The 20,778-nt window shown below is 38.7% G+C and overlaps 1 protein-coding gene across 2 annotated transcripts in view; it reads left to right on the top strand.

Moving 5' to 3' along the window:
• Positions 1 to 20,778, top strand: part of SRGAP1 (SLIT-ROBO Rho GTPase activating protein 1) — a gene marked incomplete at both ends in the record, with an annotated part of 316,091 nt that overhangs the window by 204,665 nt on the left and 90,648 nt on the right. For both annotated transcript variants that reach the window (XM_080706566.1, XM_080706565.1), the window contains 2 exons: positions 18,050 to 18,232; positions 18,698 to 18,826. In XM_080706566.1, coding sequence (XP_080562692.1) covers positions 18,050 to 18,232; positions 18,698 to 18,826 — 312 coding nt within the window. The remainder of the gene's footprint in view (positions 1 to 18,049; positions 18,233 to 18,697; positions 18,827 to 20,778) is intronic.

Genomic DNA, 20,778 nt, shown 5'->3' with positions numbered 1-20,778 from the left:
TCACTAAGTAGTAGCTGAGGCTGTCCATGAACCGCGATCCTCCAGTCTCAGCCTCCCGAATGCTGGGATTACAAGTGTGTGCCACCACGCCCGGCTTCATTCTTTATTTTTGAAACAGGGTCTCACTAAGTTTTGGAGGGCCTCACTAAGTGACTAAGGCTATCTGTGAACCTGCAATCCTCCTGTCTCAGCCTAAGTGCTGGAGTTACAAGTGTGCACTACCATACTAAATATTTAATATTGAACCTGTTTCAACAATAAAAAAGATAAAAAATAAAGCTGAGGGCGTATCTCGGGGGTACAGTGCCCCTGAGTTCCATTCTCAGTACCACAAAATAAAATAAAATAAAATAAAATAAAATAAAATAAAATAAAATAAAATAAAATTGCAGGTGACTTTGAAATTCTAGGAATGTGGTGGCCTTTTTTTATTCGTGTGCTTGCCCCCCTCAACATTGCCAACTTCTTGAAGCTTTCCCTTTGCCCCCAAAGGCTGTTGTGAACTCCCACCACCTCTGTGTTTAGTGTTCCTGATTAGCATATGTTCCATTTTTTTTCCAGTCAGTTACACTTGTAGATCAGTGCCCCTGAAGACTTCATATGAAGCCTTTTTGGATTCAAGAACTTTCTGAATGACCTTCCTTATCACAGACTTTCTCTGTTGAATTGCTGGGAAAGGATTGAGTCTCTTTGTAGCTAGGTGATTTTTTTTGTTTTGTTTTGTTTTGTTTTTGTTTTGTTTTGTTTGATCCATAAATCAAAGACCATCCCTTTGCTCCCAGGCTTTCAGGTGTGTAAAAATAAACAAGTAACCATTGGTGGGCAAAGGCTATTGTGGGCCTAAAAGATATTTTCTTAGTCTATTCAGGCTGCTAAAACAAAACACCATAGACAAGGGAACTTATAAACAACAGATATTTATTTTTCAGAATTCTGGAGTCTGGGAAAGATACTAGCAGATTCGGTGTCTGGGGAAGACCTGCTTTCTGTCCTGTAGCACCTTCTGGCCGTGTCCTCTCAGGGAGGAAGGGGACAGGGGTCTGTCTCCGGCCTCTTTGGTGAGGGCTCTGCCCCCATTACCTGGTCACCCATTGTATCCTCCTAACACCATCCTTTTAGGAGTTAATATTCCCAATTAGGAATCTGGGAAAACACACATTCAGGCCATGGAAAATATACTAGAAGGATGTGGTATTTTATTTACCATAACAGGTTTCATGCCATATTCACTGTGTACCAGTTACCACTGCAAGTGCTTGACATGCATTCATTCATTCTATCTCCACAGCAGCCTTTGAGACACTCTTCTTATTCCTAATTCAGAGGTGAAAAAACTAAGAAACATGGGAAAAGACTAGAGTAGGATTTGCATCCAGTCAACCTGGTCCCTGAGTTTAATTATTCACATTGTTCAGAAATAGAATGGACTGCCGTTTACAACAGTGTTCTTTCTTGGAGGATGGATGCCAAGCAGGATGTATGTGGAAAGGTGGTGTAACTTTTAAGACTCTATGATTTACAGAATGCAGTTATTTGGCATTTGTCCCAAATCTCAGAACATGTGAGTCAGTTGAATGAAAAGTGCTAAAAGTCTTATTGCCTCTGTTCTAAAATTGCTACAGGATCATCCACGTTACAGCCATGTAGTGCGCACCAAATTGCTGGTGAGATCCAAAGAGAGAAATTTGCATTAAGGATTGAGAAAAAAATCACAGCAGAGAAAGGAGCTGGAAATGGACATGAAAGAACATGTATATTTCCACAAATACAAAAGTCCTAGAACTAACACACAACCCACACACGGTCCTGCCCCAGTGGGCCAGGCTAAAGAGACAGCCCATGTGTGGCATTGGGTGCCAGGACAGATGGAGGTCTCTACTCTTCAGGGGACACAGACATCTGAATTCTGTGATAAAGGACAGGAGGAAGAGGAACATGTGAGGGAAAGCAGAGATGTGTGAAATCACATTGTCTATAGGGGAAACTCCATGTGCTTTGGTACTGCGGGAGTATCAGCAAAATTTTACACAAAGTTAGACTGGAAAATGTTACCCTGGGCCTTTTTAAGATTACCCCACACTTACCATTCTGTCTTTGCCTCATAGCAATGAAATTCTAGAAAGTCAAGTAAAGGAAAATAATCTTTGACACATTTGGAGTTAATTAGATAAAATGATTTATTTTGTATTTGAAATCTCTGGTAATTGGAGAGTAGGTACATACTGTAGTATGATACCAAGTTATTAATTATGCTTATGGAAAACCAGCTTAGGAACTATGAACTAGCATAAACCAGTATAGAATAAAACAAAATTGGATTTCTAGTAATATAATATTAATGAAGTCACATAGGACAAGGCCTATTTGTGGGACATAGTAGGGGCTTGAGAAATTTTCACTGAATATGAATGTTCATCGGGAGTTCCTTAGAGATAAACAAAATTAATAACCCCATCCACAACTCAAAGCCTTAAATTAGAAACTGCCTCTAATAACTGCTGGAAGGAGAGCAAGCTCAGATTAAGATTAATAAATACAGTTGACTCTTGTTACATATAGAAACATTTTCTTTTTAATGAGGCATAAAATAATTTTATTAAGTAGTTTTATTAAAGTAGGAAAATCTTAGGAAACTAATTGTAAGTTATATTAACATTAAAAATTATCACTCAGTTTAGCATTTTGAAAATGACTAATACCCTGCTGTACCTTAAAATGTAATGGCAAAAAATAGAAACATGTAGCATATCCATATGTCACCCCTGCTCCTATCAAAGAGTTCCTGGGTTTTTCTCCTTAATGAACACTTGATGATTGATCAATAATCAGTTGGGGAGCTAATTAAAGTAACCAGAGTGATAGATATTCTGGTGTAAGTTTCATCAATATAGCCATGTGCTAGAAAATCCACAGGGGCAATGTTCATTTCTGGATATTGTCTGTGAGGCAAAGCAGAAGAGTTATGGTCTCAGAGCCCATGGAGAATTCTAGAGAATCTTATGTCCCTGGTATAACATGGCGTACTGCTTGCTGTCTCTAGTCAATAGAAGCAGGAGGAGATAATTAGTATAATTTGTTGTTACACTAGTTTTCCTTTTGCTTAAGATTTATATGCCATCGACTCTGACACTGAAAACATCAGTCTCATTTAACCACTTAGAAGTATATTTGTTTCCCAAACTCATTGGTGCTTACAGGATTGTTATAATGTAGATTAATATCTGAAATCCTGGAATCAAGAGCAATTGGGTTTTAGAGTTGGAAAAGGCCTAGAGATCACCAGGCCCAACCATCCGCTCTGCAGGCAGAGCTCAGTGAAGCTTTGCGCAGAGTCACACAGTCAATGCACAGCAGACTGTGAGCTCACATCCTCAGATATCTGAGACAGGAAGCTCCTAGCAGGGACAATGGTTCTTGAAGTTGGGGACAAAAACAGTCAGTCTCTAGCAGAAAAAAAAAATTACAGGAATGACAGTATGGATATGCTTTTCCTATGTAGATGGTCCCTGGCTTACAATGGCTTGACTTAATGATTTTTCAACTTGACAACAGTGCAGAAGCAATAGGCATTTGGTAGAAACCATACATTGAATTCTGAATTCTGGTGTTTTCCTGAGCTAGCAATATGCAATATGACCCTCTCTCATGATGCTGGGCAGAGGCAGTGAGCCAGAGTCGATCAGCCACGCCATCAGGAGGGGAAACAACCAGTTCTCTCCAGTGTGCTATGTTGCCAGTGTTTTTGAAATATTGTGTTTTGTTTCAATGGCCCATAATGTCTATAAAGTGCCCATCTGCCTGCATACATGAGCTCTTCAACACTTGATTATAAAATAAGCTTTGTGTGAGATGATACTGCCCAAGTGTAGGTTAGCGTAAGTGGCCAGAGTACGTACATTTAAGGCAGGCCAGGCTGAGCTACGGCAGCAGGTGTGTTAAATGCATTTTTTATGGTATTTCAACATATTATTAATTTATCAGGATGTATCCATATTATGAATTAAGGAGCATCTATATGACTCCTTAATGCCATCCTGCTCTTTCTCCTCTGAGCTTTATCGAACATTCTACTTTTAGAAGATATATTAGAATTCCCCTGGAAAGAAGTCTTCAGCATCCAAAAGTGATGCAAGTGTTTTTTTTCTTCTGTAATCATGCCCTTACTTTGTACATTGTTTTTCATTCCATGTTTTTGAATAGGTCTAAAGTGTATAATTTGATTGTCTCTCTAATTTGGGTCCTGTGGGGACACCTCGTATTGTCATGTGGTCATTGCTAATAGATGAGACCATGCTGAGGGTCAGGAAGGCTGAGGTGACAGAGTTATTTGGCAGCATTACCAGGGTCAAAACCCAAGTGTGTTGTTTCTTAGACCAAAGCTCTTTCCATGAGAAGTGCTACTCCATATAATTAATTCTGAAACTAAATCCTTACCACACCACTGAACAGAATATAATTATCTTCATGACTTTTATCAGCCTTATTTCTTCCCTTTGCAGATGTATTTCTCCTTCTACCTCTTTAGAATGATAGTTCTTCCAGTTGTGGAGAAATCACTTATTATTATTATTATTAGTAGTAGTAGTAGTAATAGTAGTAGTAGTCATAGTAGTAGTAGTAGTAGTAGTAGTAGTAGTAGTAGGTACTGAAACCAGGGAGCATTCTACCTCCAAGCTATACCCTCAGCCCTTTCTATTTTTATTATAAAATAGGGTCTGACTAAGTTGCTCTGAGAGTCTCACTAAACTGCTGAGGCTAGCCTCAAATCTGGGACTCCCAAGTACTGGGATTACAGATATATGCCACCATGTCCAGTCATTACCTATTTCAATAATGAGTTTTTATGGTCACTTTTCCCAGTCACAGTAGTTGACATTTACTGTGCAGTTATTAACTGTCATCCTCTTTCTTCTATGCTCTTAATGTATGTTCGTACATTTAATCCTCCCCACTACTCTGTATAGTAAGCGATACTGTCATTTTGATTTACCAGTGAGGAAATTGAGGCACAGAAAAGTTAAATTATGTAGGAGTGAAAAGAACTCCACTTCTAGGATGTTCCATAACTTGAGTCTATAAAACAAACCTACAAGAGACAAATCACAGAAGAGAAGACGGCATATAAATTTATTAGCATGAAAACTCACAGTAGGACCAGATGGTTGAAGCTTAAATACCCTCTTCATAGAGAAAGGGCAGTAGGAGCTAGTAACAATTTTAGAGAGGTAGTAAATGATGTTTAGGAGGGATGAGTGGCCCCAAAGACTAGATAATAGCCTGGAACAAAGTTCATCTGGGCTCTGGGTGAATGTTTGACTTTTAGTCTCTTCTGTGATAGGAGTCTAGTCTTCCTCGGTTGATGAAATGAGGAGGAAGTGGAAGCAAGTGTGCTCCTTTCAGTGATCCACACTGTAGGTAGATAAGGGAGCCTCAGAAGAAAAGCCCTTCCCTGCATGCACTGCTCCCCAACTGCTCTCGATTTGAAATCCCAACTGGCTTATTTGAGGTATCACTTTTCTGAGCCCCACAAGTGAACTCACCCTAAATCACACAGCAAGAAAGTGAAGAGGTAGAATGTAAGCCCAGGCAGTCTGTCTTAGAAGTCTGAGTCCTAACTACCAGTACACTGCCCCTCAAAATGACTTCTATATAGATGCTTCTTTGCAAATTGGTTTGTGAACTCTGCGACTTAGGAGGAGCCCTCCAGGCCCAGGGAAAGGAGGTGGATTTGTGGAAGTTTATCACTGTGAACGTCCTACTGACTACTCCTGATCTCAGGGATGAGCAATCTTTACAGCCCACATGGCACGAAGGAGAATAAAATATACTGTCTGGGGCCATTCATAGCCCTCAAGTGTGTGTGGGTGGGGTGGGAAAGAGATACACTGCAGCGATTGGCTGAGTAGAATTAATATTAAGGGTTGGCTTCTTCTGCCTTTACATTCTTTATATAAATAAAATACACAACCCAGGCATGGTGGCACGCGCTTGTAACCCCAGCATTTGGAAAGCTGAGACAGGAGGATCCGGGTTCATGGATAGGCTCAGCTACTTAGTGAGGCCCTTTGCAACTCAGTGAGACCCTGTATCAAAAATAAAAGAATAAGCCGGGCATGGTGGTGCATGCTTGTAATCCCAGCATTTGGGAAACTGAGACCGGAGGATCGTGGTTTGCAGACAGCCTCAGCTATGTAGCAAGGCCCTTCGCAACTCAATGAGACCCTGTTTCAAAATAAAGAATAAAAAATTGGGCAGGGGTTGTAGCTCGGAGGTCAAATGCCTCTGGGTTTCATCCCAGACCTGCAAATAAATAAATAAATAAATAAATAAATAAATAAATAAATAATAAAAGAATTTAAAAAATAGGGCCAAGAATGTTGCTTGCAGGTAGAAGGGCCCTGGGTTCGATCCCCAATACTACAAATAAATAAATAAACAAATAAACAAACATGCCCCACACTTTTCTCCCTTAATATGTTTCCAGATTTAACTCTAATCTGATTAAGAATCAGCCTGAGAATCCTTCTCTTAACTCCCATTCAGCCTACCCTAAAGCCCACAACTCCTCCACCCATGACTGCCCCTCTTTTATAGTGAGAGTACACTTGGTTTTTTTATCTTCAGCATTGGGTAGGGATAGCATCTTTCCTCTCTAGCCCAAAGCCTAGCACAGTACCTGGCCAGAATATGGACCAAAAGCTGATCAGTGGATGAATAAATACAGATCAACATGTAGTGCCCCCTAAATCCTGGGCTACTGGCCACCTAACTTTACAATAACTGTCGCCACATGTCAAAAAGGATGCCAAGGATCTGGATAAGCTGGCCTTTTTTTTTCTTCCAAATATGAATTCAGATAATGTGTTTTATGAGCATGTAGGTGTGTATGCAGTCAACCCCTAGGTCTTCCTCACTGGTATGTTACGTTAATTAGTTAGTTAGCTAGTTAGTTAGTTTGTGGTACTGGGGGTGGAACCCAGAGGCATTCAACCTCTGAGGTATACCCCCAGCCCTATTTTTTATTCTTTATTCTGAAACAGGATCTCACTGAGTTGCAAAGGGCCTCACTAAGTAGCTGAGGCTGTCTGCGAACCATGAGCCTCCTGTCTCAGCCGCCCAAATGCTGGGATAACAAGTGTGCGCCACCACACCCAGCTTATATTAGTTTTTAAGAGGGTTTGGCTTCCTAGTACTTGGGAGACTGGGACAGTAGGATCACACGTTCAAGGCTCGGCAACTTAGCAATACCCTGTTTCAAAAACAAAAAAATAAAGAGGGATGGAGGTGTAGCTCAGTGGTAGAATGCCTCTGGGTTCAATCTCCAGTACCACAAAAGAGAGGAGGGTTGGCTAGCCTGGACCTCAATATGTAACAGTAGGAAAACCTCCATTCATCTGCTTTGGTTGTGCGTAATACTTCCCAGAAGTCTTAGGGAGGAGTGGCTTGCTTTGAGCCTGGATATAAGCCAGGAAGTTTGGCCCCAAAGCCTATACTCTTACTTCTACATCATAACTTAGAAATTGTCAAGAAAGAGGACAACCCACCCTGCTGTGTGCTTCCAAGCAGTCTGTCATTTAATCTCCATTTGGCTTTGGGGGAACTGAAACTCGAGGGAGGACAGAAATTTGGCCAGTTAGGCAGCAGCAGTGCTGAAACTCAAACCCAGGTCGGCTTGGCTCCAGAAGCCATGTTCCTCCCTCGGGCTGGCTGGGTGTACCGAAGAGCAAGGAGGCTGGAGGTAGAGAGCTGCTAGCAAGGTGTCCTGAGCACTCTGGTGAAGTGAATTCCTGTTGCTGGTCTAGAATAAGCCCCCAGAGTGCCAGCATGGCTGAACAGAGGCTGTGAGCTGGAGGGACCAAGGCCAGGCGAGCCCATGGAAGAACTGGGCTCCTTGCAGCGAAGCTCTTGCCGCTCAGCGCAGGGTGTCCTGGAGGCCCTTCCTCCCCCCTGGAACCTCAGCACTTCCTGGAAAACAATAGGAATGGGCTTCCGAGGCTATGGCCCTACCTTGGTGGTATTGTTAGACTGGTGCTTGCAAACCCAGTTACAGTTGGAGCCCTCTGTGCATTGATTATAGAAAGTAGGAGATCTTTATCTCAGGTTGTTGACAATTATGAAACCAAAGAAGTTGTTTCTCAGAAGGGCTTTTAATGATTGATGGATTTAGTGAAGCAGCAGACTAGAGAGTTTGGAAATATGGTCTTGAACACAATGCTTTTCATCCCTCTCCCCCACTAAATCACTACCACAACCTTCTTACCTCTTATTTCTTTGCTTGTAGTGCTAGGGATCGAACTCAGGGTCTCATGCTTGCTAGGCAAATGCTCTAACCTGAGCTACATCCCCTACTCCCCACCACACCTTTTTGTTTTTTTAACTTTTTTATTTTTAATGATGCTTTATAGCCTCACATCATAATGTAGATCATGTTGACAATGGCATACATTCAAACAGTACTTGGTGCCCCCCTACCTCCTCATTTCCCTCCCTCCCAATACCAAGTGTCCAGATTGACAACAGTATATTCACATTTTCACCTTTTTATTTTTAAAGGCCATATATTCTAATGCTATATATCACAGGTGATTTAAAATTATTTGTTATTCCATTAGTCCAATCCCAGGTATTCAATTATGCCACCATTTCGGATGCCAGGGATGGATAAGAACAATGCCAGGCACATAGTAGGTACTTTGTAAGTATTTGTTAAGGTTGAATATAAAATGGGTTCCTGGCCTTCATTTGTTTCTCACCAAATGTCTATTTTGTCCATAATGTCTATAAGGCAATATTAAGTATCTGAAGGTATGTGATTCTTGGTGGCCTGATTTTATAGGATAATCCATGATATGGGTGGAACATATTTATATATACATCTATATATACATATATATTCCATATGTATGTGTGTAAATGTTATACGCCATATATTTCATGGCAGAGAGCCTGAAGTGCAATGGATAAGTAAATCTTAGCAGTTGGAAGAATGAGAGTACTCTGGCTGGAGAAAGGATGCAAGTAGGTGAAATTGACCTTGCCTTGCAGCATGGGTCAAATGTTAATCAGACAGGCATGGGAGAAAGCCAGAGGGAGGAAAGTATAGATTGTGAGGAAAGGGGATAAGGGATTGACGCAGAATGGTACACAAAGGGCTGCTCGGAAGGGCATCACAACCAATATGTGAAGGGATGGAACTCCACGGTGGAGGGAATCCTGTCAGATTTAAGTAAAGGTCAGAGAGGGTAACAAACAGCAGAGAACAGATCTTGTAACTGTCGTTTGGGACTCTCATACTTTCCCTCTTCTTCCACATTAAATGAGCCACTTCACACCCTGTGTATCTTCACAGGGTTATTACTGTGTATCTTCCTGTGTATCTTCACAGGGTTATTACTGAGATGCTGCTTTGACCATCCTGTCTACGACTCTGTGGATTTCCAGATCCCTCGAGTTAATTCTATGAATTGATTCTGCACTTCTTAGCTGGGATTTCAAAGGTTTCTTAATCTGGCCTACACCAACATACCTAGTCTTATCCTTCAGCTCTATAACCCAACCATCCACTTTCCAAATTCTTCTCCAGGTCCCCCTTCCCTACCATCTTGGTTGCTCACCCACCTCACCTGTGTGCATCCACCACCACACCCTACCTTCCCACTATACCTGTGCTGATACCACCTTTGCAGCCCAAAGGTTCCTCTCCCTTCATCTCTGCCCACTAGAATACCTAAGGTCCATGTTTTAGATTTCAAAAATGTACTCTTAGAACCCAGGGAACAGGATTTTATAGGAAAATAAAGAAGCCATCAATATCTTACAGGTGATAAGCACAAAGCAAATGTTTAATGAATAATCATTTACTATCTCATTTATTCCTATTCATACAGAATAACTGTATCCCACAGGTAAAGAGACCTTCCAATTGTATAATGCATTACACTTTCAGTACAGCAGTTCAGAACACCTAATCTTTACAATGGGGAAATAAACTTTATAATAAAATAATCATCATCATAATGGGGAAAATGAAGGTACCCTCTCATGAAAGTTACTACAAGGATTAAGTTATTTGCAACATGCTTAGAACAATGTCTGCTCCACAGTAAACATTATATAATGCTTGATGAACTAAACATATGCATGTAGATGTATACATATCTGTAGTAGTGCTTTATATTGTGAACATAGATATACATACAATAGTATCCAGTAAAGTTTGTTAAACAGTTTTGGATCTACGATTTGGTATCTACAATAACTCTGTAAGGTGAGCAGAGGCATTAAATAACTTCTTCACTTAAAGATTAGTAGACGCATTCCTTCTGTCCATGTCTTCTAACTCCTGAGCCAGAAGACAAAAAGTAGAAACTATAGGTTAAATCCATAGATCCTCTCCAACACATCTAGCTTTCAGATTTGTAAGGGTTTGTTAGCACTGTTGAAATTTACTTCAGTTGTTTTAATTATTTTGATTTTCAGTTCAAGAATAGTGTCAGATACATGATATGGGCCTTTCAGTAAGAAAAAAAATCAACACCTTCTTCCTTTGCAAAAGTTATATATAGGACTTCCCAGTTTCACAGAGAAATCTATGATATGGGTCACTTACTACTTGACTATATTTTTACTGCACATGAAGTAAGATAAATTGAGTGTGTTGAATGAAAAATTATACATTAAGTTGTTGTACAAAAAAATCAAATGGGAAAATATGCTATCGGACTGCATTTAAATGGATATATACCTATCATGCCATTTGATATGCAGACTTCTGTTTGCATTAAACGGAGGGAGAATCAGTTAATTTCCTTGCAATATGTGTTTAAAATGCACCTTTATAAAAAATAAAAGCTATTTTTCTTTTCTGATAAAAGAGAACTGTCTGTTATTTTAAATACAAAACACATTTGACTTCTGTCAGCAGCTCATGTTTTAAATAATGTAGTCTGTGCTTGCATTCATTATCTGCAATTAGAATTCTCAAAAAGCTTTTAGCAATTTTCTCCACAACCTCTAAAATTCATTCATCACAAGCATTAACATTTTAGAGAATAGTGAAACCCTAAGTCAAATTAGAAAATGAAACAAAGAAATTTGTTGTCTGGAAATTCCCAGCAAACTAGGTAGAGAATCCTCAGCTATTGTGCTGAACTCTGTCATGATGAGACATTTTCACCCTTCTCATGGTAGTGTTAGGCTCCACACAAATGTTTTTCTTTTAACCCAGATTAGTTAATAAGAAATCCCATACTGGTAGTCATCTGAGTTACACTTTTTCTTTTATTAAGGCTTAGTTTGTGCAAATTACCTGCTTATACTAGTCTTCAATATCCAAGTAAAATAAGAGACAGGAGAACAAGTATTTCTTTATGATGTATTGAAAAATATTTTTCAAATACCCAGGGCTGTCCAGGATGCTTTTATACTCATGTGTTATGGAAGTTCTATGTTTTCATTTCTTTCTTTCTATTAGCAAAAAAAAAAAAAAAATACACAGCTAAACAAATCTATGAGGTGTGTGTGTGTGTGTGTGTGTGTGTGTGTGTGTGTGTGTGTGTTTTCACCCTCTTATTTTAATATGTAACTGGAAATGGAACCAGGACCTAACTGGTATGTGGGTTTGCTTCAGGCAGATAATTTCAACAGAGCCAAGCCTAGAAATGCAAGGTGTGTAGAAGATTCATTGACCTCGCTGTTTGTCCAGCTGCAGGGTGACTCCCTTCTCATTCCCCAGCTGCCCCGCTGCTTCCTAACACTATTTTATTTTTCTTTCAAACAAGGATAGCCAACCAAACTTCCCCTAAATAGGTCTGATAATTACTAAAAACAGACAACTTTTCCAATGACACACAGCTCAGAAAATGCTGGCTCAGCTTTGTAGCACAGCCTTTACATCGTTCTTGGTTAGCGCCTTTGCATTTTTCGGGAAAGACATTATCAGATTTTATGAAAATTAAATACTTTTCATTAACCCCATGTTTTACTCTTCAAAATAGTCGTCTTAAAAATGTGCTGTTGAGCCTGTTATATTCAAGCGTTAGTTTTCCATGTTTGTTTTATACACACACACGTACACACACATAATCTACAGAAACAGTAATCTTATAAGGTCAACCTAAATAATACATTTATACCAGTGATATTTTCAGGTTTCAAATTAGTCAAGTGTTAGTTTCCCCGTTTTATACACACACACATACCCTACAAAAATAGCAATCTTATAGGTTCAACCTAAATAAATACATTTATGCCAGTAATGTTTTCAGATTTCAAATTATTTCAAAACATATCTTTAGAAATGAGAAAAATAAAGCATTACATTAGTATCTTCTTAAAAATTACACTTTTGTTATAATTTGGCACAACTTCAGGCTATTTGCAAGTGACATAAAGTCTGTCTTCGTGGGCATGAATTCGACGCATCATAGGAGAAGGTACCAACAAGTGCTTAGTACTTGTGTGTCCCTCAGTACAGAGACGGCATTGGATTGCCACACGTATGTATGTTGTTTATTTTAAGAAGTTAACTGAAGACTTCCGGGAAGATGGTGACCAAGAAAAGCAGCGTTTACGAGTCCTGCTAAAACTCGATCTCTATTGCCACAAAATCAACACTTTTCATAGCCAGAAAACACCATCAGCAGAGAAATAAAAAATGTAAACACAAGAGACAGAGGAAAAAAAGAATTGAAAAACAACCAGAGACCAGAAATCAAGCCCGCGATGTGGCAGCAGAGCCGCGCCGGTGCCATCTTCCCTCAACAGCACCAGGCTCCAGAGAGGAAAGGTAAACAAGGAGCTGTAGTGAGCAGCTGCGGATCATTCGGGTGTAATTCAGCAGTTCTTTCAGCGCAAGGAACATCTAAAACTCCCAGTGGCCAAGCTCATCATGCCTTCCAGGGACACAGAACGAAGCTCAAAACCAGAAAAGAAATATGCCAGCCTCACGGCCGAGGGCGTGGCAGTGGTGCCATATTGCCAGCAGTGCCAGCCTCATGGCCGAGGGCATGACAGTGGCACCATATTTCCAGCAGCAACAGCGAGTTCACCACGCCCTGCCACAGCTCCAGATCTGCGCGCACAATAACCGTGAGTGTAATTGCGGCCCCTAAAGGAGAAATCTCTATACTCCACTCCCAGGGACTTGCATAGCTTTGATAATTTCCTTGGGTCGGATATTCTGCTGTCCTACCCAGTGAAGGAGTAGCAGTGGCAGAGATACCACACCCTAGTCGCAGCTCCCTGTGGGAAAACGCCCAGCCCGACATCCACACGATCTCACGCAGCCTCGATTAACTTCCTGGGTATGAGACTTTGCAATAAAACCCAGTAAAGGATTAGTGGCGGCTGAGATTACAACAGACTCGAGATACAGAGCACCCTAAGTGAAGCTGTAGTGACCCAGGGAAGGAACAAAATTTTGAAATCATGGGAAAGAGGAATAACGATAGAGCAATGAATGCCCACAACCCCATATTATCAGAACCTGATAACACAGAAATTCGAGATCTCTAGAAGATCAAGTCAGGAATATAACTGTAGAAATAATACAGGACTTTTGCCGGGCGTGGTGGCGCATGCTTGTAATCCCTACACTTGGGAGGCGGAGACAGGAGGATCTCGCAGGTTCGAAGCCAGCCTTGAGCGCTGGCTTAGTAGACCCTGTTTCCAAATAAAAATGTAAAAATAGGTCTGGGAGTGTAGCCCGGAGGTAGATGGGCTTCCAGGAACCCCAGTACCACCAAAAAAAAAAAAAAAAAAAAAAAAGAAAAGAAATAATACAGGACTTTTGAAAAGAATTTAGAGAGTATAAAAGAAATAAAGGAAGCAATCATTGAGGTAAAGGCCTCAATTCAAAGTATAAAAAATCGATTAGACCACATGGAGAATAGAATCTCGCTCCTAGAAGATGATCACTCCAAAAATGAACACATAGTTTCTAGTTTAGAAAAAAAATCAGACAGCAGGAATCTGACATTGAAGAAATATGGGCCCATTTTAAGAGAGCTAACCTAAGAATAATTGGAATAGAGGAGGGAAAAGAAGGTGAAACCAAAAGGATCAACAAACTCTTCAAGGAAGTAATAGCAGAACATTTTCCAAACATAGAGCAAGAGGTTGATACACAGGTCCAGGAAACTTACAGAACTCCCTTTAGACAGGATCGGAGAAGAGGATCCCCACGCCACATAATTGTCAAAATGACCAATGTGGAAGCCAAGCAGAGAATCTTAAAGGCAACAAAAACAAAGGGCCAAGTGACATTCAGAGGCAAACCAATTAGAATCACTCCAGACTTCCCAAACCAAGTCATGAGAGCCAGAAGGGCTTGGAGTAACATATTCCAAACTCTGAAAGAAAACACTTCCAGCCAAAAATTTCCTACCCAGCAAAACTTTCTATCAAATTAGATGGGGAAGTAAGAAGCTTCCATGACAAACAGAAACTCAAGGAATTTATGTCTTCAAATCCAGCACTAGAGCCGGGTGTGGTGGCACACACTTGTAATCCCTGTGCTTGGGAGGCGGAGATAGGAGGATCGCGCTGGTTCGGAGCCAGCCTTGCTGGCTTAAGAGACCCTGTTTCCACATAAAAAAGTTAAAAAAATAGGTCTGGGATTGTAGCCCGTGGGAGTGTACCCGGAGGTAGAAGGGCTTCCAGGAACCCCAGTACCACTAAAAAAAAAAAAAAAAAAAAAAAAACCAGCTCTAGAGAAAATACTCAAAGAGACTAACTACAATGAAGAAATAGGTAATACACACCAGAACCAGAGAAACAAGATTCTCCATCCAACAGACAACTAAGCAAAGAAGAATATATTCATGTGTTTATAGTTTAAAATCTTTGGAGATTCATTATTTATTTCAGTCTTTTACCAATTTCTAAATTGTATTACTAAATTGTATTGTTTGCTTTTATTGTTGCTAATTTTTAGGATTTCTATTTGGAATATTAATATACCTTCAGATATAGCATTTGGAAATATTTTATCCCATTCTATCAGTAACTTTTAACTCTGTTTACATTATCTTTGGATATACATTTTTTCATTTTTTAGGAAGTTTGTTTATTCTTTTGTTGCCTGTGACTTTGAAATCATATCCAAGAAATCACTGCCAATTTCAAGGTTGTGAAGTGTTATGACCCAGGTTTTCTTCTAAAAGTTTATAGTCTTAAGATTTACATTTAGGTCTTTATCTATTTTGAGTTAATATTTGTATATGGTGTTAAGTAAGGGTCCAATTTTATTATTTTTCATATAATTATTAGTTTTCAACAATATTTAGTGAAAAGATTATTATTTCCTTCACCAAGTGTTCTTGGAAACTTTGTCAAAAATAACTTGACCATATATGGAAGAATTTATTTCTAGGCTTTTTATTTTACTCCACTCACTGGTTTATATATCTGCCTTTTTGATTATTGTAGCTCTATAAGGTTTGAAATCAGAAAATGTACATCTTCTAGCTTTGTTCTTTTTTGAGATTGTTTTGGGTATTTAGAGTTCATATTTCATGTTAGGATAGATTTGTTCTGGGAAAAAAATAAATGTACGATAGTTTTATCTTATAAAAAAAGAAAAAAATATCCTCTGGTAAGAAAGAAAGCAAAAAGAAATACTGAAATGTTATCTCTAAGTGATCAAAAGTTTGATATCAGACAAATGAATCTGTTATGTGAGATTATCATTGTAAATTTTGGATAAATTGCTATAATATTAGATGTTAACCACTAAGTCAAGCATGGGAAGGAGGGATAGGGAGGGAATGGGGTGGGGATTGTTTAGGGGCTAACTGGGCAATGTGTGCATGTATGTCTACGCAAGTTTATATCCCATTATGATGTATGAATACAGTGCACCAATAAAAAAATTTTTAAAAAGAAGTATAACTGTGCACAAAATATATAGGCTTCAGAATTTGCCCAGATATCTGACTCTGATCTATCTGTATGTTGGAATTATGTTAAAAGCTGTGATTTTCAAGTAAAATTTCTGAAAATATGTTAATCTTCTATATATAAGAACATAGATAATGTAGATATATTTACCGGAATAAGAAATGAATGTCTTTAGTCATTATTTAAGAAAATATTTTAAGTACCTTTGTTGTCTGAAGTAACTGAGAGAGAATTCAGATCAGTTTTGTTTTGTTTCTGTTTTTTTTTTTATTTAGCAGAGTAAAAAATTGGCAGTGTATTTCAAAACCTCAAAATCTGAATTGGTTAAGTAATTATGGCACTGTTGTATAAAGAAATACTATATAGCCTTCAAATTATGTTTTGGGAAAATATTTAGTGATATAGGAAATGTTCTGACATAATAAATGAAAGAGGACATTAAAAATTATATGTACAAAGCCAGGTGTGGTGGCGAATGCTTGTAATCCCCATGCTTGGGAGGCTCAGACAGGAGGATTGCACAGGTTCAAAGCCAGCCTCAGCTACTTAGTGAGGCTCTCAGAAACTTAGTGAGACCCTGTTTGCAAATAACGTATAAAATAGGTCTAGGAGTATAGCCTGGAGGTGAAAGCCCCTGGGTTCACCCCAGTACCACCAAAAAAAATTAATTATATGTACAAAGCAAGACATGGTGGTGCATATTTGTAATCCCAGCATTTGGGAGTCTGAGAAAGGAGGATCACAGTTTGCATCCAGCCTCAGCTACTTGGTGAGGCCCTTACTAAGGGCCCTCACTCAGTGAGACCCTGTTTCAAAATAAAGAATAAAAATAGGGCTGGGGATGTCATTTGGAGGTAGAATGCCCCTGGGTTTCATCCCCAGCACCACACACACACAAAAAAAAAATTGTGTGTGTATATATATATATATATATATATATATATATATATATATATATATATATATATCTCCCAAAGTTTTAATGGCAGAAAGAATATATGGCTTTTTTTGTTTTTATGTTTTTATTTTTGTGATACTGTGGATTAAGCCCAGGGTAGTTGTACCTCCAAACTACAACTCCAGCTTTATTTTTAATTCTTTATTTTGAAACAGGATTTCACGAGGTTGTGGAGGGCCTCACTGAGCTGAGGCTGGCCATGAATCTGTGACCCCTCTGTCTCAGCCTTCCAAATACTAGGATTACAAGCCTAGCTATGACATTTTTAAGTAAAGAAATGTGTGTATATTTTTATAAGAAAAAGACAAGAAGATACACACCAAATCCTAACAGTGGTTGTCTTTGCTTTATATTTTCTTTATTTCCTTTTTTATATTAAATGTTTTCTACATTGAGAATAAAGTATTACTTCATGATCAGAAAAACAATGTTTTGTTTTGTTTTGTTTTGGTGGTACCAGAGATTGAACCCAGGGCCATTCTACCTCTGAGGTGCACTCTGAGGGCTTCACTAAGTAGCTGAGGCTGACTGTGAACCTTCAATCCTCCTATCTCAGCCTCCCAAGTATTTAGATTACAAGCATGTGCCACCATGCCTGGCTACAATGTTTTTGTTTATTTGTTTTTAACTAAAACTGTGTATGAAGCCAGGCATGTTAGCTGGGTCTGGTTCAATCCCCAGCATCACACACACACACACACACACACACACACACACACACACACACTGTGTATGAACCTTAATACTTACATTTGGTATTTTGACAGGCAGATTTTGTGCAATAAAATTCCTTTAGTAAAGACTGTATTAATTTGGAGTTTGGAATGGGATAAAACCTATCCATGAATAAATGGCTTATTCTGCAAATTAATAATGCAAAAGCGATTTTAGAGAAGCACTTTAAAGCTTAAGAAAACTTTTTGAATACATTGAAAACTGTGCATATGACTCTGTAAATCAGTTTTTCATCAAAGCCTGTGCCTGAAGTGCCTGTACCTGGCAGGTAAATTTGCATATTTGTTTGGTTTATGTAAAAGAAGTAGGCCATTACTCATCAGTTTTACTAACAATCTGGCTTTCTCTTGCCAGTTGGAAGGTGATATTTTTAACACACATGTCATATAATGATTTCCATTCACTCTGTAAGTTACAGGCAGACATCTTTTAACAATGCGGGTCACTTTTTCACAGGTGATGAAAACATATCACATGTATCACGCAGAGAGCATCAGTGCAGAGAGCAAGCTGAAAGAGGCTGAGAAACAAGAGGAGAAGCAAATTGGAAGATCTGGTGATCCCGTCTTTCATATTAGACTAGAAGAGAGACATCAGCGGCGAAGCTCTGTAAAGAAAATTGAGAAAATGAAAGAAAAGGTAGAACCTTCTTTATCTTCACTTAAAGATACAGGGCAGTATTGAGAGCACTGGTGCAATAGCTGATGTACACACATTGTAAATTATTGTGGATTGACATGCATTTCCTCCCAAGGGAAAGAAAAATGTTTAAGACACATAAAAATCATGTAATAACAGCTGGACATCATTTAGTGGTGAATGCCAAGAATTCAGTACAAAAACAGAGAACTTGAATATTAACAAAGAGATTTCATTGCAAGTGGGCCTGAAGCCCAAATACGTTGTTGTTATTCCTCATAGTTGGATAATTTTAGCTTGTAATTTAAATCAGTTTCCAAATGCACTTTTCAGAAAGGGCTTAGAGGGTCATTTGTATATGTGGAATAAACTGTTTAGATTAATAAAACTGTATGCGTGTTCTTCTGCCTTATTTTAAATTGACTTTGCCTTCTTTCTCAATGACTGGATATTTTTTCTTCCCAGAGACAAGCAAAATATTCAGAAAATAAGCTAAAATCAATTAAGGCACGGAATGAATATCTCCTAACACTCGAAGCAACCAATGCCTCAGTTTTCAAGTATTATATCCATGACCTTTCAGATTTAATTGATGTAAGTATTTGAGGTTTTTATATTTTCCATATTAAGATGGAATGACAATGACTATAGTTATGTAATAGAAAAATGCTTCTAATTCAACTCAGAATACCTAGATACTACTGACTATTAGATACATGAGAATAACCATGTAATCTAAAACCAGCAAAAATAAAGTGTTAGGTTCTGTGAAGCTGTGAGTGTCTGATGAACTCAAGCAAGTCAGAGACCCAGTTGCTTTCAAATTATGCCACAGCACAGCCCTGTGTATATTGATTCAAAACGCATTTATTAAGCCCCTACTTTTGTGAGAAGCTAAGGCTCTAAGAAGCCATATGAAATCCTTATCCTCTGGAATTTAAAGTGGAGAAGACAGATGCTAAGCAAATGACTACAGAATGATTGCTTTATTACAGTTTGATAAATACAGTGAAGAAAATAGAGTGCACATAAACCACTTTTATGGATTTATCTAAATCTCTGTACTTTTCTAGGATATGCTATAAAAAAGCAGTAATTGGGCTCATTTCGAATTCTTCAAATATATCTCCACAATTTCATTCATGCTATGTTTACTGCCACTACTCCCCAGTGTTAACCCTTGCATCATTCATTCATTCATCAGAAATAGAGAGTGCCAGGCAGGGTGAAATACAACTGTAATCCCAGTACTTGGGAGGCTGAGACAAGAGGATCACAGGTTTGAACCAGCCTCAGCAATTTGGTAAGAATCTCAGAAACTTAGCAAAACCCTGTTTTAAAACAAAAAGTGCTGAGGGTGTAGCTCAGAGGTAGAATAATGCCCCTGATTTAATCCCCACAGGAAATAAAGAAGGATGGATGGAATGAAGGAAGGAAAGAAAGAAGGACTGAATAACCCAGTTATTATGCTAACACTATAGAAAATTGAAAAGATGAAACAGACAAAAATCATATACCCCCAAATGCCAATACCTGCATATAAAAATAAAAAGTACCCAGGCATAGTGGCACACACTTATGTCCCAGTACTTAGGAGGCTGAGACAGGAGGATCTCAGGTTCACAGCCAGCCTCAATAACCTTTAAAGGACTTCTGCAACTTAGTGAGACCCTGTTTCAAAGTAAAATAATAAAATCGGGCTGGAGATGTAGCCTGGAGGTAAAATATCCCTGGGTTCCATTCCCAGTACCACACATACCCCCCCCAAAAAAAGATAAAAAGTGATAAATATCATAAGCAAAACACAATAAAGTGATAGAAATACTGAGAGTTTTCTGTGGGAATTTTACTCATATACTGCTTTTGTATTGATTGCATCCAACAGTTTTATGATATTATAAAATTACATTTTATGGCTCATAGTAGCAGTCATAATTTAAACACACAGTAGGTTAAAGCAACTTTATTTTTATGGTGAAATTAAATCTAATGTATTTAGTTCTTATTTTATGGCTATAGTTTGTGACTTTTACAAAAGAACTGTTGAGAAAGGGGATTGTCTTTCAGCTCATTAACACTGATGCAAATTTTCCCCTCTTATTTTATTTTTTTTTAATGGTACTGGGGTTCCTGGAAGCCCTTCTACATCCAGGCTACACTCCCAGACCTATTTTTTATACTTTTTTATTTGGAAACAGGGTCTCTTAAGCCAGCGCAGCTGGCTTCGAACCTGCGGGATCCTATCTCAGCCTCCCAAGCGCAGGGATTACAAGCATTCGCCACCACACCTGGCCTCCCCTTTTATTTTAGTCTCAAAATAGTTCTATCTCATCATATAACATTTTCTATATAAAACCATGCACATTAGTAAAAACCAAATAAAACCTTATTCTCTTTTCACTTGTTACAAATATTTCAGTCCAGTAAGTGATTTCTTGACTGTTTTAAACACAGACACTTTTTGTATCTATTTTTATATTCACTTCTTTTAGCAGTCTGATGAAATATAAGGAACTTTTCTGCTTAACTGCTGTTAGATTTCCTAA

Source organism: Muscardinus avellanarius (genome assembly GCF_963383645.1).
Source record: "Muscardinus avellanarius genome assembly, chromosome: 11".
In the NCBI taxonomy this organism is placed as follows: domain Eukaryota; kingdom Metazoa; phylum Chordata; class Mammalia; order Rodentia; family Gliridae; genus Muscardinus; species Muscardinus avellanarius.
This window is presented reverse-complemented; position numbering and strand designations above follow the sequence as displayed.